Here is a 21,757-nt window from a genome sequence, read left to right as displayed (position 1 = left end):
TAGAGCTAAATAACTAGGAGTTAAATAAACAGAATGTTAACAATGTTGGCTCTCCCTGAATTGGTTTATAGACAACATAATGCCAGTCATGATCGCAGAGTAAATAAATATTAATATAGTTATGAATTACCAAATTTCTGGAAAGTAAAAGGAACTAGAATAGTTAGTCCACTTATAAAGGAAAAGAAAAAAAGTGGAAGATCCTTCCATGCTACCTGATGAAGACACTATAAAACCCAGAACTTAAGACAATATACCATCAGCTGACAGAGCCAGCGGGAAGTTTAGAAATAGACTCACATGTGCATGCTTTGATGACAGCTGACAGACACTGAGGTGGAAAAAGGATGTCAGTTTTTTAAAGGCCAAAAAATTAACTTTGAATTTTATCTCACACCTTAGATAAAAATGTATTCGTAAATCTAATGTAAAGAGTAAAATTATAAATCTTTTAAAATACAGTAGAAAAAAATGAGATTTTTAAGATATGACCATTAAAATAGCATCCAGGAAAGGTACATTGATCTTCATCTTACTGTGAAACCTCTACTCTATGGAGTGTACTGTTAAGAGCATGAAGCTGCAAGACACCCACCTGAGGGAAGTAACTGTGTGAGCTCATTGAACACAGTGACTTGTGTCCAAAAGATACAAGATTTCAGAAGAAAAAGAAAACAACCCACAATAGATATGCCACAATAAAGTATCACTTTAGAATGGCAAGCATTTAGATAAACATTAAGTTACATCACTTGGTGGGGGGAAGGGGTTGTCCGTGTGCTTGTGAAGACAGAGGACAACTTGCAGGGGTCATTTCTCAGGTGGAACTCAGGTGGTTAGGCTTGGTGGCAAGTACTTTTATCTGCTGGGCCATTTCACCAGCCCTAGAGTGGCCAACATGTTTAAATAGCCATTTATACAATTGCTACCAAGAATGTAGTGAGAATGCAAAATGACACACTTTGAAAAATTGTATGGCTTTTTTCTTACAATGTTAAAGTGCACTGTTATCCTCCTGTCTGGATAATTGGTCCCCTCCCCTGCACAAGGATACCAAAGTCTTCCTTCTTCTGTCCTGTATATAAGATGAATGGAATCCATCTCCCCCAAGACCCAGCTATAGCACTCTTGGGCATATACCCAAGGAATGCTCAATCATACCACAAGGGCATTTGCTCAGCTATGTTCGTATCAGCTTTGTTTGTAATAGCCAGAACCTGGAAACAACCTAGATGCCCTTCAACTGAAGAATGGATTAAGAAAATATGGTACATATACACAGTGGAGTACTACTCAGCAGAGAAAAACAATGACATCATGAGGTTTGCAGGCAAATGGATGGATGTAGAAAAAATCATCCTGAGTGAGGTAACCCAGACTCAGAAGGACAAACACGGTATGTACTCACTCATAGGAGGATATTAGATGTAAAACAAAGATGACTAGACTGCTACACAACTCCAGGGAGGCTACCTAGAAAATGGGACCCTAGGAAAGACCCAAGGATCACCCAATGACAGAGAAATGGATGAGATCTACATGAACAACCTGGATGACAGTGGGAGTAATGAAGGGCAAGAAAGAAAAGCTCAGGAAAGAAAGCTTAGGGGAGCAGGAGATCCCAGCTGGATCAAGAACAGAAAGGGAGAATGAGGAATAACAGACCATGATAAATGAAGACCACATGAGAACAGGAATAGGCAGAGTGCTCAAGAGGTCCCCAGAAATCCACAATGATAATATCCTCTATAGTCTGCTGGCAGTGGTTGAGAGAAAGCCTGATCTGACCTAGTCTGGTGATCAGATGGCCAAACACCCTAACAGTCGTCTTGGAACTCTCATCCAATAACTGATGGAATGGATGCAGAGATCCTCGACCAGGCCCCAGGTGGAGCTCCAGGAGTCCAGTTGTCCAGAAAGAGGAGGGACTGTAGGAGCGTGAATTGTTGAGACCAAGATTGCAAAAAGCACAGGGACAAATAGCCAAAAGAATGGAAGCACATGAATTATGAACCAAAGGCTGTGGAGCCCCCAGCTGGATCAGGCCCTCTGGATAAGTGAGACAATTGAATAGCTTGATCTGTTTGGGAGGCACTCAGTCTGTGGGACCAGGATCTGTCCTTGGGGCATGAGCTGGCTGTTTGGAACCTTGGGCTTACACAGGGACACTTTGCTCAATCTGGAAGGAGGTGACAGGACCTGCCTGTACTGAATCCACCAGGTTTAAATGAATCCCCAGGGGTGCCTTGATCCTGGAGGACATGGGAATGGAGGGGAGGGGCTGGGGAGAAGGTGGGGGTAGGGGCAGGAGGGGGGAGGACAGGGGAACCCATGGCTGATGTATAAAATTTAAAACACATAATAATAAAGAAAAAATATTAAAAGAAAATGTATGTAATCTACAGACATCCTTCTGTATACTTTAAATAATCTGAGCTGTTTCTTTTGTAAATGCTATGTAAATAATCATAATATTGTATTGTTTAAGGAATGATGACAAGAAAAATGTATATACGCTCATTACAAATACAGTTTTTGCCCTGGAATTTTTCTATCTATGAATGTGGAATCCACAGTAGAGGTCTAATTGTAGTTATCACACTGCTTCCTAGGTATTAATAATACCTAGAAATTACATATATAATTAGTATATAAAGTGAAAAGCTATTTTCACAAAAATCCTGTCAATGTTTATAAGAATTTTTTATCCATAATCACCAAACATTTAAAATAAATTAAATGGCACTCAAGCAAGGAATGATTAAACTATGGAATACTGAGTAACAACTAGAGGTGGGGGTAAACACAATGGACAAGTTTTGATACATTCTACAGTGTGGATGAATCTTAGGTACATTGTGCCACATGAAAGAAGCTAGGTTCAGAAACCAGCATGTTAGGCAGTTCTGCTCATACAGCCATTTATAAAAGCCAGCAGGAGAAGAAAGCAAATTAAAGGCACACATGGTCTCCAAGGAGGAGAACTGGGGAGAGAGACAATGGTAAAGTTACTCCATGAGCAAGGATTTTAAGATTCTTCTCATGGGGAAGGACACCGAAAGTTTAACTTTGTGTGTTTTGTGCATTTGAGGGTTTTGCTGTGTGTGTGTGTGTGTGTGTGTGTGTGTGTGCGCGCGTGTGCGCGCGCACGCGCGCGCCTCTGGTGTCTAAAGGCCAGAAGAGGGCATCAGCTCCCTGGAACTGGAAATGTAGGCAGTTGTGAGCTGCCATGTCGGTGCTGGGACTAAACCTGGGTCCTCTGGAAGAACAGCAAGAGCTCTTCACTACAGAGTATCTTCTCCTGTCCCTCTGTAGCAACAGTTCCCAGGTTTGGTAAACAGACCTTGAATCCTACTGCGTGGTGTATGGTTTTTAGATCTTCACATTTTATGTGTGTGTGTCTTTTGCCTGCATGTATGTGTGTGCCTTGGATAACCTGGAACTGGAGTTAGAGACAGTTGTGAGCTGCCGTGTGGGTGCTAAGAATTGAACCTGGGTCCTCTGGACAAGAGCAGGCAGTAACCACTTGAGCCATCTCTTTGGCCTCCCTGCTATATGTTTGATAGAATTTTGAGTGAGTTTTAAAAACTGTGATTTCCAATAAAAGAAAAATGTTCGTTGCTATTATATGGACAATTTTTAAACATTGATTTTTCATTGTTTACTCTTAAGCCTTTTTTTGTGAATTACTCAGAATTTTCTGTCTGTGAATGAATGAAAACATTTTAACATATATTGTTTTTGTTTTGTTGTTCAATTAGAATGCCCAGTATAGTGGACATATAGGAACTAGTAAGAGTGGACATATTTGCCTTGTTGCCAATATTAGAAGAAAGCATTGTCTTTCAGCCTTGACTATGAGAAGTGTAGGTTTCTGATAGAACGTGAGCAGTACAACTGTTGCTCCCATAGTTCCAAACTTGAATCCCTTGAAACCAGTTGCTTTCAAACCCTTCTCAAATTGATTACCCCTGTGAGTTAAACTAAAAAGAGTACAGGTCCCAGCTGCCTCTAATCTCAACACCTGGAAGGTTGAGGCAGGAAGATTGTTGCAACTTTGAGGTCAGCCTTGGATACATATCGAAACTCTGCTTGTAAAATTCACACACACACACAATGGCACTGAGATTGTTGAGTTGCCTTGCAAATCTGACAACTTGAGTTTGCTCTCCAGAATCCACATAAAAGTAGGAGAGAACTGACCCCATGCAGCTGTCCTTTGACCTCTACATAGGCACATGGCATGTACACACTAATAGTGTTTTTTTTATAAAAATGAAAGATTTTGTTTTAAGTACAAATCCATTATTACTGATTTTCTTAGGGTAGTGTCTAACAGTTTGTCCCCTGCCAGCACATCTTCCACAAGCCATCACTGTCGCATCATGCCACTTTATCATGATCCAGCTGCTGTGATTAACTTAGTACCTGCTTAGCCCTTGGCTTAGAAGTTGTATTTTCTGTCTCTTGTGTCCCAGAGGTAGCCTTCTTTGGTTCATACTTCAGATCTTTTGTAGTGGGTAATCTAGTAATCTAGTTACAGCCGTGTGTTAAGCAAAATGAAATAAAGCCACAGACCCCCTTAGGACATTTGAGGTCTTGGGACTGAGGAAGAAAATAGTTTCTTCCTTGGCTTAATTCACTTAAGTCTTATAACAGAAAAGGTTTAGACTGGAAGAAATTGAGTCTGTGCTCCATCCTCAGCTCTCATACATGTCTTTGATTCCTGAGCTTGGGGATCATGTTGCTTTTTCCTAGAAGCTCCCTCTGGCCTTTATTGTACCCAGTAACTTTTGCTTTCTTGGTTCCCTTTTGCTTCAGTGAAATGTAGTTGTGTATGTAACAGTGTCAAAGGCAGGGTGTATGTCTTATTCCTACCTCACCTGGATGTCCTGCAGAAGATGGGCCCATGGTGGGTTCCATGTGGCATGGTCTTGATTTCCCTGCCAAAGTCCTTTTGCCTTTAACCTTAATCCTGATAGCAGAAATGGTGCATCTGGTGAGAACAGTCTCTTCTACTGAGCAGAAACTCTGGTTGCCAATGCCCTGTCAAGATGTACTGTCCCATCAGCTGGCATAGGCTCCCTCCAGTCTCTTCATCAGGCCAACTTGCACCAAGCTCCTTTACACGTATTGCTTCCTTTTCTATCTCTCAAAAACCATCAACATGTCCCAGTTGCAATGGCCAGTGTAGCTTCTAGACAGGTTCGGTCACAATCTTAGGAGTCCTAGGGAAGGGAGGGGAGTTGAGGCTCCTAGGAAACTTCCAGCAAAGAGGTTGCATCTTTGAAAAAGTTGCTTCTCTTAGAAATGAGTTTTAATATTTATTATCTTAGTAGTAGGAGTTTGATAGTGCCAGGATTTAATTAACTCTTTGTGTGCTAGTATTGGTGAAATTATTAAGGCCACTCCACGTAGTTAAAAGGGAGGTTTATTTTGTGGGGTACTTACAAATGAGGGGGTAGGTTACAGGGTCTGGCAAGGGTATAGCACAATCCGGCGTTGTTCTCTGGAGAACTCTGCTCAGTCTACCTCCAGCGTCCAGAGTCCGGGAACCAAGAGAGTGAGTACTTCCCGATCCTTCGTCTTCCGCTTCCTCCTCTCCCCCGCCTTGTGGGCGTGACCATTACCAAAGCCTCAGTGGGGGTTGGAACTTCCAGGCCAATGCTGGGATGGCTACCCACTACATCTCCCCCTTTTGTCTAAATAAGAAAGTTCTAACCTAATACAAGACTATATACAAAGAGATGGTTATCAAATATTGTCCAGGAGTAATGAGGGATAATGACCTAGATAAGTTGGAATTACGATAAGTACAAACAATATCAAGCAAAAAACACATAGTAAAATCCAGGGAAGTCTAGGGCATGGGTAGGTGGCGTGTTACAAAGATCATTCCAAAAGGTGTCCTATCCTAAAGAACCTGAGTCTAATACATAATATATCCTATCTAAGATATTATATATGTATATATACTAAGTTGTAACTATAACTGCTAATCTCCAACCTCATCAAAGACCTGAGAAGGAATATAATAATATCTGAGAAATGGGAGAAGGACGCAAGCAACTTTCGGGAGTCTTGCAAGAGTAGACAGAGACAGCTAGCAGCCTGGACAGTCACCTAACGTTTCTCAGTATCGTTGGTGCTTGTAAAATTCACACACACACACAATGGCACTGAGATTGTTGAGTTGCCTTGCAAATCTGACAACTTGAGTTTGCTCTCCAGAATCCACATAAAAGTAGGAGAGAACTGACCCCATGCAGCTGTCCTTTGACCTCTACATAGGCACATGGCATGTACACACTAATAGTGTTTTTTTTATAAAAATGAAAGATTTTGTTTTAAGTACAAATCCATTATTACTGATTTTCTTAGGGTAGTGTCTAACAGTTTGTCCCCTGCCAGCACATCTTCCACAAGCCATCACTGTCGCATCATGCCACTTTATCATGATCCAGCTGCTGTGATTAACTTAGTACCTGCTTAGCCCTTGGCTTAGAAGTTGTATTTTCTGTCTCTTGTGTCCCAGAGGTAGCCTTCTTTGGTTCATACTTCAGATCTTTTGTAGTGGGTAATCTAGTAATCTAGTTACAGCCGTGTGTTAAGCAAAATGAAATAAAGCCACAGACCCCCTTAGGACATTTGAGGTCTTGGGACTGAGGAAGAAACTATTTTCTTCCTTGGCTTAATTCACTTAAGTCTTATAACAGAAAAGGTTTAGACTGGAAGAAATTGAGTCTGTGCTCCATCCTCAGCTCTCATACATGTCTTTGATTCCTGAGCTTGGGGATCATGTTGCTTTTTCCTAGAAGCTCCCTCTGGCCTTTATTGTACCCAGTAACTTTTGCTTTCTTGGTTCCCTTTTGCTTCAGTGAAATGTAGTTGTGTATGTAACAGTGTCAAAGGCAGGGTGTATGTCTTATTCCTACCTCACCTGGATGTCCTGCAGAAGATGGGCCCATGGTGGGTTCCATGTGGCATGGTCTTGATTTCCCTGCCAAAGTCCTTTTGCCTTTAACCTTAGTCCTGATAGCAGAAATGGTGCATCTGGTGAGAACAGTCTCTTCTACTGAGCAGAAACTCTGGTTGCCAATGCCCTGTCAAGATGTACTGTCCCATCAGCTGGCATAGGCTCCCTCCAGTCTCTTCATCAGGCCAACTTGCACCAAGCTCCTTTACACGTATTGCTTCCTTTTCTATCTCTCAAAAACCATCAACATGTCCCAGTTGCAATGGCCAGTGTAGCTTCTAGACAGGTTCGGTCACAATCTTAGGAGTCCTAGGGAAGGGAGGGGAGTTGAGGCTCCTAGGAAACTTCCAGCAAAGAGGTTGCATCTTTGAAAAAGTTGCTTCTCTTAGAAATGAGTTTTAATATTTATTATCTTAGTAGTAGGAGTTTGATAGTGCCAGGATTTAATTAACTCTTTGTGTGCTAGTGCACCACTAATTCACACTCCTCACACCCAGGGACCACTTTTTTTTTTTTAATATAACATAATTCTTTATGCATTCTTTGGGAATTTCACATCATGTACCCCAGTCCCATTCACCTCCCAGTCCCTTCATGTCTTCTCTTCACCCCTGAAACATCTCCCCCAAAAGAAACTCCCACCTAAAAATATCAATTAAAAACAAAGCAAACAAAATAACCCACCTCTCTCCTCCATCTTTTCAACACCTCTTCATCCATCCTAGTGGCATTGGGTGCTGCATTGTGTCATGCAGTATACCCTTTTGTCTGATCAGCCCCACCCACAAAGTGTTCGTTGCAGTGAGTCATTGGTCTGGTTTAAGGCCTCTGGCACACCATCATCACTGGACCCTCACCAAAACTTCTCTTAGGTTCCCTGTCATTGCCTGAGTCATGGGGCTCCTGGGTTGTAGTTCTGCAGGACCAGTCTCTCTACATATTCTAGCAGGTCATAGATGGAGTAGATGTTAGGGTCGACTAACCCCCAGGATGTGGGTCTGTGTGGTAGCTGAGCTGGTTGGTCTGGGCCACTGGGACCACCCTCCTCAGGTAAGGGGCAGAGCCAGCTCTCCTAGGCCCATGCCATTGGGGCCAGGCCAGTGGTTCCTATGATCCCCTATGGTAACATGGGCCGTGGACATCATCACAGACCCCAGCTGCAGCAAGAACATACCCAGGCATGGCGCTTGGCAGCAGCTCAGGCCTGAATGTCACCATGGTCCCAGTGGCAGCAGCAAGGCCCTCAAATGTCTGTTTACACCCCTGGCATTCACCCAGCCCTCAATGGTAACAGGAGCTGTGGATATCAACTCAGACTCAGGCTGCTGCTGGACCATGGACAGGAACCACATTTTTTTTTTTTTTAATTTAAAAACATAAGTGCACATATATTTACTGGCCTCAGACATTTTAAAGTAATCTCAATGAGAATCTTTCTAGATTTCATGATTTTATCCAGCTTTGTTATCTTGCTCATCCATATCAAAAAAATATGGAATGCTTCATGAATTTGGATGTCATCCTTGCACAGGGGCCATGCTAATCTCTGTATCATTCCAATTTTAGTATATGTGCTGCCAAAGTGAGTACCAGGAACCACGTTTTTAAGAAAAGATAACTTTAATGTGGTGATGCAGCAACCTTTACATGACTGTGTGGCTTAAAATTCAGAAAGAAATGACGGAAGTGTTTGAGTTCTTGTTTGCATTAGGTAGACTTTTCTTGGTTATGGTTACTGTGGTTGGCAGTAATGACAGGAGATGAGAAACAGGGCATTCACGATAGAACCCATGAGAAGCTGTGCACCTTCAGACGAGAAATTTCCCACAATCTTCTGGAAACTTAAATTTTATTTTATGTGTATGAGTGTTTTGTCTGAATGTATGATTATATACTATGTTTGTACTTGGTGCCCACAAAGGGCAGAAGAGGGCATTGGATCCCCTGTAACTGGAGTTATTGGTGGTTATGAGCCACCCTGTGGATGCTGGGAACCAGACTTGGTTCTTCTGCAAAAAATGGCACGTGGTTTTGTTTTTGTTTTTGTTTTTTCCGAGACAGGGTTTCTCTGTGTAGCTTTGCACCTTTCCTGGATCTCACTCTGTAGACCAGGCTGGCCTCAAACTCACAAAGATCTGCTTTCCTCTGCCTTCTGAGTGCTGGGATTAAAGGCATGTGTCACCACTGCCCGGCTACAGCACGTGTTCTTAACCATTGAGCCATCTCTCTAGCCCCCTGAGGGAGCTTTCTTGATCGTTGGCTTTCTTTTCTTTTCCAGACACTGTGCATTCTAGCCAACATAGCAGATGGGACAACAGCAAAAGAACTTATTATGACTAATGATGACATCCTGCAGAAAATCAAATATTACATGGTAAGCCTTAGTCCCTTTTACTGGACAACTAGAAGACAAGGCCTGTAACATTGTAGCTCTAAACAAACTGTGCAGGAGAATGCTTACTACTCCGTAACACATTCAAAGAGTTTGGATCCTGAAGTATAAAAAGCAAGCCCAACTCCTAGAAACGTACTGTGGGCACAGTTAGCACTACCACCCCGCTCCTATTACTTGTCTCCTCCCTCTTCCATCTCCTACAGTGCTCAAATCAGATGCTACTTTGATTTCTCCAGCCATGTTCACACATTTGTCTAGATTATCAACAAGTCCTGTGAACCCTTTCTCAAAAAACAGTTTTGACTCTGTTCACATCTTCCCATTGCTACTGCCTCCACTGGAGTCCATGCCTTTACATCTCCTGTCTGATTGCCTATATGATAATGGTAGCCTTAGAACTATATTCAGTTCCCTCAACCAAAGTGATACTCTGAAAATATAAGTCAGATCTTATCTCTTGTAAACCTTCAGAGTGGAATCCACAGTCCCTACTCCAGCCTACAAACTCTTTGAATGTACACCCATCAGATCCCCTCAAGACGTTTTCTTTTTGGAGCTCATAGCCCTGTGATGTTTGGACATCTAGCTTCTTCCTTTTCTTTAAGTCTCTGTTTAAATGTTGCCTCTTTCAAAGAGATCTTCTGTGCATACTCACCTAAGCTAAGTTCCTACCACTCCAGTTTCTTATTACTGAATGAGTGACAAATTAATTTCTTAGTAGTAAATACTGTAAGTCCATTTGTTCAGTTTACTCATTTTAGCCTGAGGCTGGAAGCAGATGACAGGTTTTATTCTCTTTTGGTTTAATGAGCCCACAATGAATATATCTTTAAAACTATTGACAGGCAAAAGAAGAATAACCAAAAAATTCTAGTGAAGGAAGGCATGCCTAGTTCTTTGATTTTTCCTGATAGATCTGTAGTCCTTCCTGTAGAGACAGGTTCACCTTAGCCTTCCAGAAACCCTTGAGCAGTTGGTGTTCCTTCAGATGTACATGAACTACTTAAGTATTACTTATTTTTATTGATTTGTTTGGTTGGTTTTGGTTTTTTGAGACAGGGTTTCTCTGTGTAACAGCCTTTGCTGTCCTAGAACTCAGTCTGTAGACCAGGCTGTTCTCAAACTCACAGAGATCCACCTGCTTTTGCCTCTAAAGTGGTGGGATTAAAGGCATGCACCACCATGCCTGACTGATTTTTTAAATTTATTTCTTTAATTGTGTATGTGTGTGTGTGTGTGTGTGTGTGTGTGTGTGTGTGTGAGTGTGTGTGTGTGTGTGTGTGAGAGAGAGAGAGAGAGAGAGAGAGATTGATTGAGTGTATGTATATGCACCACATGTGTGCCTAGTGCCCTCAGAGGTCAGAAGAGGGCATTGGACCTTATGGAACTGGAAATGTAGGCAGTTGTGAGCTGCCATGTGAGTACTGGGAATCAAGTCTGTGTCATCTGGAAGAGTAGCCAGTGCATTTATCTGTTGGGCCATCTCTCCAGCCCTTATTTATGACCTTTAAAATGGACAAGCAGGTATATAATCTGAAGGTTGTTTACTATTTAGAATCATCTTTCATCTAGGAGAAAGCAGTCTATAAGGATAAACAATCTAGCTTAACCAGGAGAGGTTGCACTATAGTACATATTAGAAAATAAAGGAAGAATCATGTGTTCAAGTATGAAGCTCTTCAGTCATAGTTGTGATATTTGAGAAGTCAGGTAGCAGTTTGATCTAGTTCTTTGGGATATTCATATAGAAATATGATAATTCTATCACTCTTATTTTCAGCAAGTAGCATCAGGAAAATAAACTATTTACAAAGTGTGCTTAAATCTGATTGTTCATGAACTTCCTGACCATAGCTTTGTTTCCTATCCCAGAGGAATTATTGGATGACTTGAGCAAGATAGTAACTGAAGAGCTAATATGAAGGCTACATCCAGTTCATCACTGCCAGTGACTGAGAGCATGGGCTAGTTGAGAGCATAGACATGTTAGGTGCCCAGTTCATCACTGCCAGTGCCTAAGAGAGCACAGGCTAGTCGACAGTGTAGAGCTGTTAGGTACCTTCGTTTCTGGGTACATGCATTAAAGCACAACTTCTCACCCATGACCTCAGAGCTATTTTGTAATAGCTAGGCTGTAAAAATCAACCAGAGGCCACTGCATGATTTTTTAAAATTTTGTGTCTTGGCAAGAGTTGCACTCTTCAATTGACCAGCTTTCTCACCATTTCCCATTGCTTTTAGCCTGACCTTTATTTTCTTTAATGGTAACTTTTAGTTCCTCAGGTTTATGGCCTCTGGTTCAGAACTGTAGGCTCTGGAATTACCTATGGTATGTCATGAGAAAAATGGATGTGCAATGAAATTACCCCCATTTTGATTTTTATTCCTTTTCTACACCACTAGGGTCATTCCCATGTCAAACTGCAGCTTGCTGCTATGTTTTGTATATCAAACCTCATATGGAATGAAGAAGAAGGTAAGATATTGGTGAGGTTTGTTCCAAAGAAAATTTTGCAAGGAAATATTTACATAGGGAAAGCAGAACCCTTACACAGTTGGCCTAGCTGGTTCCTAATATTACAGAGATTTCTTGCTATGAGAATCAATAGTATTAACCTAAGTGAGCCAGATGCTTGCTGCTGAATTGTAGCTCCCACCCCCATACTTGAAGCCATCCTGGTACTAGATTACAAGGGGTAAGGATAGGAAAGAAGCACCAGTCCCTGCCTTTGAGAGGACTGATGAAGAGGACACTGAGTTGCCTTTGAAGAAGGTGGTCCGAGGTTGGGTCTTTCATTTTGAGTGAGGATGTACATTTAGAAACTGTCCAGATAACATGATGGCAAAGAGGGCACTTGTGAGGTGGTGCAGGGACCAGTTGGTGATGAGCCCTCTTGGGGTTGGGGATTTAGCTCAGTGGTAGAGTGCTTGCCTAGCAAGCACAAGGCCCTGGGTTCGGTCCTCAGCTCTGGGAAAAAAACAAAAACAAAAAAAAAAACCGTTGTCACCTAAGCTGCAGATTCACTTTTACACTAGGCCAGTTAAGTCAGAGGCAGGCTCTAGGAATGGACAGTTCTTTGTGCTTCCTGGGTTTCTCTTTATGGAACCAGGGCAGGAGTCAGATTGCAGAGAGCTCTGAGTCTCACCTCCAGGTTGGCTACATTAAAACTACCTGGGAAAGCCTGAGTACATTTCTGGAGCCTGTCCCTAGAGACTCTGGGCCACTAGGAGTAGAGAGGGTGGTGCATGCATGGGTCACTTGGTCACTTAGTGGGGAAGAAACTCCAGGGAGCTTCATGTACTTCGCATTCAGAATATTACAGAACAAAGTGGAAGGAAGCAAAACCAGATATAACCCACAGGCCTTGATACCAAGGGTTGTATGTGACCCTGGACATCAAAACCAGGCTTCAGGCTAGTAGTCTAATTGGAAGACAGAACAGAGCAGTATGGGATTAGAAATGCCACATGTACTATCTATCACAGAGGCAGCAAGAAGTGCTGGACGGATCAAGGAGTGAAAAACAGAATAGGAAAAGTGTACCTGCCAGAGACTGTTGGTTTGTCCTTAAAAGCTGGTTCCTAGTGACACAGGGTCTTATGACAGGCCAAAGAACGTGACTGACTCCAAAGTCCTTGCAAGAATTAACTCCTCCGCAGAACCCAGGGTAGACTTGAAGGAAGGGGGTTCAAGAGGCAGGGAAGACAGGTAGAAAGAAGGCTGTGAGGAAGTTCAGGCATGAAGGAATCCATCTACGTGGGGGATGGTAGGGACAGAAGGGTTGGAATGAATGATTCTGGTAAAGCTAGAGGAGAACAGTGTCCTCCGTCATGTTTCCAGTAACCTAGTAGTTTCAATCTTTTAGGTTCACAGGAACGCCAGGACAAATTACGAGATATGGGCATTGTAGATATTCTTCACAAACTGAGTCAGTCGCCAGACTCAAACCTTTGTGACAAGTGAGTATTGACATAATGGCTTTGGTCCATCCTCAGTTCTGTTGTGAAAAGTTTGAGCTATTTTAGTAACCCATGCAGCCACCCTTTTAAAATGTCTTAGATTGTTGTACTTCATTTTTAACTGTGAACCAGCAGTTACATTTGATTGTTATATGTATTTATTTTATGAGGGTGGGTGCATGTGTACCATGGCATGTGTGTGGAGGTAGGAAGACAACTTGTTTGGGTCTCTTCTTCCATCATGTGGGTGTAGAGATGGTGGTCAAACTCACATCATACTTATCAGCAAGCACCTTAACCCCCTGTGACATTTGAGATGTAAACAGTCATCTTACTCCAAATGAATATGAGTTTGAGCCATCTTAGTGGTTATCTGACAAGGGTCCAGAGGTTACTCCCTTACATTCCCTTGACCATTAAAATAGAAATGCATGTGGCATTTTAGAAGCACAGAGACCAACAGTGAAACACTCATTGGCTCAGAGTTTCATTGAGCTCTGCCTTATGCCATTGCAACAGGGAGCTTTTGTCTCAGGGAGCTCACCACTCCTTGGAGGGACAAGAGGTAGAGTCAGAGCTCCAAGAACCAAGAGATGCGTTTCCTCTGCTGTTACAACAGCCTTCATGTTCCTACTCACTTCCAAGAATAACAGCTGGGAACATTATTATTATTATTGTTCTTTTATTCTCTATATGCTAAGATAGCTCAGAGCCAGGTGGTGGTGGCACACGCCTTTAATCCCAGCACTTAGGAAGCAGAGACAGGCAGATCTCTGTGAGTTCGAGGCCAGCCTGGGCTACAGAGTGAGTTCCAGGACAGGCTCCAAAACCACACAGAGACGACCTGTCTCAAAAAACAAAACAAAACAAAAAGCTCAGAAGCCCTCATGCCTTCATATCTGGCTCTGCCTTTCATATCCATCCCCTTCTCATGCCCTCCACCCTATAATGTAGCCATCCCTGCTTGCTTACAGTGTCATACCTTCAGGTATCACACCTTCTGTCTCATGTGATTGTCCACCTTCATGTATCAAACATAGTTCAGTATTTTTCAAAAATTACCCACTCTGTTTTCCAGTATCTTTTTTAGGTATTGAATATAAAAAGATGAATTGCCTCTGTGCAACTTAGATCTTAGAACAAAATTCAGACACTAAACAAATAGATAAATATCAGGTGATGGCAGGAACCACAAAGAATAAAGAATATTTCTTTCATATTCTTTGTATAGTCAGAAAAGGTCTTTCTGAGGGTGTGGTGTCTCATTATAGGCCTGGTTGAAATCAGAGAGTGCCTTACAGAATTTAGAGGGAGAATATTCTAGGCAGGGAGCCCAGTTAGTTGAAAAGTTCTGAGGTCCAGGGGTGAATTTCATATGTTGCAGACTAGCTATACAGGAAGAACAAGAGAGCTGGAGGAAAGTAGTGGAGGGGCATGATCATAGTGGAAGAGGCCGGATTGCTACAGCTCTAAAGAGCTTTCTAGGCTCCTTGGAAGCTTTTAGGAAGGACCCTAGTAATAAGGCCTCAGGCTTTTTTATGAAAGGAAGTTGTTAAGAGAGCTCTGAGGGAAGGAGACTGGAGCAAGTCTGCAGGACTTGCTATGGCGTCTTAGAATACGAGCAAAGGAAAGTGCCTAGGCTTGACCTGAACAATGGGGTAGAGGGTGTTATGTTTACCAAGATGATGTGGATGTGGGGGATTAGGTGGATAGACAGAATTGACCTCTTGTTTGGGTATGCTGACTTTAGGGTGCCTGTGTGATATCCAGGGCCTCAGGAAAATGTGACTGATGTAAACTTAAATGGCGTTCAGACATGGAACTGGAGAAGGTCACTGAAGGGGAGAGTAAGAACAAAATGAGAGAAAATGCTAAGAACTGAGATCCAGGACCTGTCAACATTTATGACAGATGAGAGAACTCCAGCAAGAGAGCAGAAGGGACAGCTAGTAGGTTAGGCAGATACGCAGGCGTGTAGGGGTCCTGAAAGCGAGGGGAGAAATGCCCAGTGGTCGCTATTCTCCCTCCAGGCCTTCCCATTTCTAAGAAGCCGTGCCTCCTCAGCGACCATGTCAGTACCTCCTCTGCTCCCACAGTACCTGTAGAACCAACTCACACACTGTCTTAGTTATCATGTGTCTAGTGATTTCAGACCCCCGAAGTTTCCAGAGCAGACTGGGCTTCTGCCTCCCTGAAACTTATTGTCCCATAGCTTAGGGGAGATGAGTCTGAGTAATTTGTAGCCCCAGGGGGCGATCAGATGAGCATAGGACCAAAGGCAAGTGAGGTCAGCCACATGCTGCACCTGGAGTCTTGGCCTTTCCTCCATGGCTGCCAGCTTAACTGGTGGTCCTTGGCAGCCCACTTCTCTGACTGAGAGCCAGGCTGCTAATTGAGAGTTCTGCTAGATTTGCTTGAAAACCTATGTAAAATTGTCTTTGAGGGATCTAGAGTTCAAAGAAAGGCCTCATCAACATGAACTGGAATAGATTTGGGTTCTGGTCTGTATTGCTTTAGGGCAGTCTGGTGCTGTTTCTCCAAATCTGTGTGGCATGTAAGTTTTGGGTTTCCACTTCTCACACACAAACCCCTATTAAAAGAAAAGGGAGCTGTCTGGGATTGGGGATGCTCACATGTGACCTCAGCACCCAGGAAGCTGAGAAGAGGATCGTGAGTTTGAGCCCAGCCTTGGCTGCAATGCAAGCTGGTTCACATGGCAAGAGCCTGCCTTAGGGAAGAGAGAAAAAATCCAAGGAGTGAGTTCTTCAGCCTGTCTGTCCTCTAAAGGCTCCTTAGATTACATGTAGTTTAAACACAGTGAACATACACTCTGGAGTCCCCAAGAAGTCAAACAGCCTACTAGGATTAGAAAGACCTAACAATTGAATCAGCAGGTTCACTTGTTTGGGTGAGAGGTCACGGTCTCACCCTATAGCCCATGCTGGCCTGGAACTTCTGGTCCTTCTCCTGACTTCACCTCTGTAGGGCTGTTATAGACATGCACCACCACATGGACTGAATTAATAGTTTTAAATACTGAGACAGGATTTTGATTAAGACCATCATGTATACATAATGACATGGTACGGTAAAGTCTGCCAACCAGACAAGGTAATTCTTGGGCTCTACTTCAAAAACACCTGTAATCTCAGCACAGGAGCATGCATAGGAGGATCATTTCTTTCGAGTTCAAGGCCAAAAGATGTGACATAGTAACTTCTAGGCCAGCCTAGACTCCAGAGAGAGTGACTGTCAAAAACACACAGAAAAACAAACAGGAAACTCCTAAGACTATACCTTTGACTTTACACTAGCAGCTGTACTTGAGTTAGTACCACTTTGATCAGCTAAGAGCAGGGAGACCATTTCTGAGGACAGACTTCTAACTCCACAGTGGTGTCTTCTTTGTAGCCTGCCAAACTTTAACCTTCATAATTCTGAGGCAGCTTTGCCTGACAGGCTCCTGTCTGGCATGTGCCACAGCACCTTTGTCTGGGTCAGCTTCCCAGTGTCCTCCTCTAGCCCTAGGTATTGCTACATAGAATCCACTCGGCAGTACGAACAAGTCAGAATTCCAGATCCATCCTACAACTGTAGGAACATTGTAGAGCTGTCCAACAGAACCCATGGGGGAAATGGGGAAAATGTTTAGTGCCCCTTAAAGGAGGTGCTCAGCTGAGCTCAGCACAGTTCTCTCTCAATTACCACTAGCCACAAAGGTTTTTATCCCCTCAGTTACAGTTGTGAGATGGTGGCTAATAGGAACTTTGTGATTTCAGGGCAAAGACGGCGCTGCAGCAGTACCTGGCATGATGGGAGCGCCCTGGGCACCTGCGAGCACCCCACACCTTTGTTTAAGGAAGTCCAGGAGCTAGCCTCATTTGACTCCTTCTATTTGCACACGTCACCTTGGACTGCAGGGAGCTGTTTGCAAAGCAGTTTAGTAGGCTTAGATCTCAAATTCATCTTGAGAACCGTTTTTGAGGTAGTAATTTCCTCAGAGGATTATTGTATTTGTTTTGTTTTGTTTCTGAGCTACCTGGACTCTTTATTAGAACAATCAATCATTTTCCTTTGGACCTACAATTTTTTGCCTATGCTGCAGCCACTTTGTGAGCAAGAATGAGAGAGAGAGAGAGAGAGAGAGAGAGAGAGAGAGAGAGAGAGAGAGTGTGTGTGTGTGTGTGTGTGTGTGTATATGTGTGTGTGCATGCACGCACATTTGAGAGTTAGAATGAATGGCTGTGTGGGTGAGGGATACCTCAGATTTTTCTTTTCTTATTTTGTGTGAAAATCTCTTTTCTACAGATTTTCCAGGGTTTAAGCATTGCTTGCTGTATAAAAAAAAACTTTACTGAATTATATACAGTTTGAATGAAATGTTATTTTAAAAGCAAAACAATTGTTTAGTGTTCCATAAAAGTTATGTTGAATTTTGGTCAGATGAATATTTGTAAGTAAAAAATATATGCATTTCTGAACCTCAACTTACATAGATTTTCTTTATAAAAACAAAAAAGAAAAAAAAAAGACAAAGAAAAGTTGGCTACAGTTGACCTGAATAACAGGCGCTGTACATGGTGCTGTGCAGATAGTAAGCTAGCCTCTTACTGCCGTCAATATTAGCAGGTACAAAGCCTTTGTTTTTATTTTGTTTTGTTTCTTTTTTTTTTTTTTTTTTCAGCCTAATTCAGTAAGTTCTCAGGCTTCCAAGTCAGAAGGAAGGTGGAATATGGCAGAGTGAGGTGTAATAGTCATTGTAGGGTTTTGACCCATCTAAGGGAGATAGAACTACTGATAGTGGAAGCCTAGTGGGGCTCAGGTGGGCTGCCTCTGACAGGACTGGAGACCCGAGCCTCCCAACTTCCCGAAATGCTGTCATGAGTGTAGCAGTATCTGGCAGGGTTCAGAAACAGACCTGGAGAACAGGTTACCCCTTCCTGAAACAAGCCAGATCACTTTGTGCTTCCTGCAGCAGCATAGATCACTGTGAGACCAGCTTGTTCTGCAAACACATCCTAGAAAGCAGCAGCAAGAGAGGAGCGTCTTCCTTCTGTCTTCCAGAAAGCTGCTTCTTGACCATCCCAGCGAAGGCCGCACGGTAGCTGGGGATGCCTGGTTGTTGTGCGTTTCTAGAATGAGATGGGAAGTCTTTTCCCAAATGAAGCTAAAATACTAAGTGTTGAGAGAAGGGAAGGGAATCTCTCCAGGATGACTGAAGATGACATCTTTTTATTTTTTTTTAATTATTTTTTGCTCTAACTTCCGGTCCCTTCAAGGTGAACTCAACAGAGGTAGAACCAGCTTTCATTTTACTAGGAGGAGGTCAGAAGCATGGCAGGCAAGGTGTGAGGCCTGTGGTCCAGAAGCTTGCAGTTAGTATGTACAGCTGCCGGGACCCACATCCTCCCACCAGCCACTCCTGATAGGGTTGCTCAGCTTCGAGCTGCTCTCTCACTAGCCTGCATCTTCCTTGGGAGACTTAAATATGGTGGATTGCAAATGAATGTTTTTAAATGTATTTAATGCAGTGTTTCCTGTTCTCCATATGACCACCCAAGATGCAAACACAGAGATTTCCAAATTGTTTTTTTCAGAACATTGCTGATTGAAAAGCTGTCACAGCAGAACTTGGGTTTTGTGCAGGTGTCAGAGTGCTGGTGTGAGAAAACTAGCTCAAAGGAAACCTAGTTTACTGGGAATGAAGCCTTATGAGGGCCTGCTCATTGCCGCTTCTGGTGCTGAGACTGTACCCTTGGATAGCATTGTAACACAGAATGCTACAGTGTCAGTTTTAGAAGTACCAGTAAATATAAAGAAACCAATAACAAGTTGCTTGAGACAATCTTGAACCCAAATAGCATGAGAGGGCTGAAGACGCCTTGAACTCTGTGGATAAATCTTGCCTGTGGGTATAAGCAGTGGTCACATAAAAAGTGCTTTACTAGAATTAACTTTTCTGATCTGAATGAAGGGAAATGTATTTATTAAAACAAAGCTGTTTGCTGCTTTATGCAGGTGCAGTGTTTGGTCAGCAAGGAAGTGGGAAATGGGGCATGGTCTTATGTCTACACCCAAGTTCTTACTGAAGCTTCTTGCTCTAATACTGCATTCTGTTTCTCCTTTTGTGCCCTGATTGTAACCCAAAATTTATGAACTAGAAAAGAATGTCCAATTTAATAAGTTGCGTTTTTTTCCTTAAGCACTTTATTCAGAACAATATGTGTTCTTCTGGTAGTGTTTGGATAATATGATTTTAACACATGCTAATAAAAGCCAAGAAAAATCATGGCAACTTCTTAAAAGGAGTCTGTTTTCCAAATGACTGGAGCATAAAGAAATGGTAGAAGATGTGTGGACTGGCTTTTAGAGGTTGTGCTTTGTGGTAAATGAAGGGCTGTGAGGTGGTTTTGCATTGTGGAATGGAGGTCAATACCTCAAGCCAGTTATGGCTCTCAGAGGCACCTGCAGTAATCTGAGGGCCCCTCTCTCTGGCCCCTGGCAAGGCTGCAGACCCTTTATGGGTACCCATTCCCAGCCACCAAGACCCACCCCCCAACCTGCTATGTTGTATCTTCCCCTTCCCCGAACCCTCTTACCTCCATTGCCAGCACCTGCTGAAGTCAGACTGAGTCTGACAAATGACCGACTGCTGTCTTTCTGCAGGGACACACAGCTGCTCCTCACTTCCATACTGCGCTGTCCTCTGAATCTAAACCTTCCCACAGCTCAGCGCAAGGCCTCACTGGAAATAGAAACCCAGGGATACCTGCCCCGGAGCATGAGGACAGAGGAGGAGTGCGATGAGGTAGCTGTTAAGGGAAGAGAAGTTTGGTGGTGTGAATCTCTGGGGTGCCCAAAGTGACCAAAGGTGAATGACCAGGTAGCCCCCTTTTTCATAACTTCCCTAGGGAAAATGTGCAGCCTGAGGAAGGGGACATTGTCTCTCCTTGTCTTGGTAGAGACCCAGCAGAAGGGGTTCCAACATCTTCTAACTGGGGTAGGTCTTAACCTTCTCTGAATGAGCAAAGGCTCATTCATTTACCCCATGAGTCAAGTTTCTCTTCAGGACCTATCCTCAAGGAGAGCTGAGAGAACTCTAAGGCCATGGTATAGATGGCAGAGCCAGCCACTCTTGTCTCTGCAGCTCCAGGCTCTTGCTTCTGCTGTTGCCAGGCAACGTGGCTCTCACTGAGAGCAGGCCACAGCGAGCCCTTAGAGTGGAGCCCCTCCCAAGAATGCTGTCCCCTGAGAGTGGGCTGATCTTCACAGCCACTTAAGGAAGGGAGCCCCTTCCCCAACTCCATTCTTTATGACACGAATCCTACAGATTCTTAAAAGCAATGCAGTGAAGGAGTATGTCCCTGCACCGTGCTCCCATTGTCCGGCTTCATCCTCCCATCTGCCTCCTAGGAAGGGCTCAAACTGCCACTAACACCAGCATCTCACCCTCAGGCCAAGGTCCACCCAGTCTTCCCTCTTCCCTGCTTTTGGTTGCTCTGGCTCTCCTCTTGCCAGAGATAAGCTCCCTAGCATCTTGACTTTGGGGAGATGAGGTAGCTGTCAGTTGGGCACACACCCTCCTATAGGTAGTTTGGATCTGTAACTGATGCCTGGTGTGTGGAAGCCATGACATGGCAGGCCTCTCGAGCCCCTACACACAAAGAGGGTGCCCCCGCTGTGCTCTGTTGCCTGGAGTTTGGAATAGTGGATCCTAACAGCTGCCGAGCCCAGGACGTGAGGGAGCCCAGGACAGATCCTGAGGTATATCATAGGGTACACATCAGAGGTGACTCAAGGTCATGGACCTTACACGGTAGACCCCAATCATGTCTCATACCTTCTTTCCTAACTTCAGGCAGGTCAGCCCATTCTTTTCAGAGCTAACACAGTGCTCAGCAGAGTTCTTAGGTTAGGGAGACAGAAAATGCAATGCCCCCAGTGAAGAGCTGGCTTCTGAGAGCAAACTGCCTGCCGGGAGCCTGAAATCACAGGAGTGAACTTCTCTAGAGAAGACCAGCAGAAGAGAATGCTGGCATTTTCCTCATGGTGTGGAAGAGCCCAGCCTTTCCTCAGAGTAGAATGTGCCTGGGTTTGGCTGGCTCACAAATAATGCTCTAACAAGGTGGCCAGCCACAGGGGTGGCCACACGTGTGTGGAAACACCACAGGGTCCTAAGTTCCTTTTTACTGAGATCTCAAATCCCTCAGAGGAAGAAGGGGCAGCTGAGGCAGCAACTCCATGAACATCAAAGGCCGCCTAGCTCCATAGGAACACATGATCAACTCTTAAAACCAGACTTTAGCCCCATCAGAAGCCAAAGAAATAGGGGAGGAAAAGGATTAGCCCCAGGTCCACATAAAACCTCACTGTTTTAGGAGCATGCTGTGATGTGTGGTGAACTGCAGTATTAGTGGCTGCCCTTG

At 43.6% G+C, this 21,757-nt stretch overlaps 1 protein-coding gene and 1 non-coding gene across 4 annotated transcripts in view; one reads left to right on the top strand and one right to left on the bottom strand.

Annotated features, from left to right (window-relative positions):
• Window positions 1–17,500, top strand: part of Armc8 (armadillo repeat containing 8) — a 96,055-nt gene extending 78,555 nt beyond the window's left edge. For all 3 annotated transcript variants that reach the window (XM_036194325.1, XM_036194327.1, XM_036194326.1), the window contains 4 exons: window positions 9,255–9,350; window positions 11,775–11,847; window positions 13,238–13,331; window positions 17,111–17,500. In XM_036194325.1, the coding sequence (XP_036050218.1) occupies window positions 9,255–9,350; window positions 11,775–11,847; window positions 13,238–13,331; window positions 17,111–17,144 (297 nt within the window). In that variant the 3' untranslated portion in view covers window positions 17,145–17,500. The remainder of the gene's footprint in view (window positions 1–9,254; window positions 9,351–11,774; window positions 11,848–13,237; window positions 13,332–17,110) is intronic.
• On the bottom strand, window positions 8,463–8,566 carry LOC118588089. The gene has a single exon (XR_004945496.1). It is a non-coding gene; the product is annotated as a U6 spliceosomal RNA (small nuclear RNA).
• Window positions 17,501–21,757: the final 4,257 nt, after the last annotated feature.

The sequence above is a fragment of the Onychomys torridus genome, chromosome 7 (genome assembly GCF_903995425.1).
Source record: "Onychomys torridus chromosome 7, mOncTor1.1, whole genome shotgun sequence".
Taxonomy (NCBI): domain Eukaryota; kingdom Metazoa; phylum Chordata; class Mammalia; order Rodentia; family Cricetidae; genus Onychomys; species Onychomys torridus.
The sequence above is the reverse complement of the archived record's forward strand: the minus strand, read 5'-3'. Positions and strand labels throughout refer to the sequence as shown.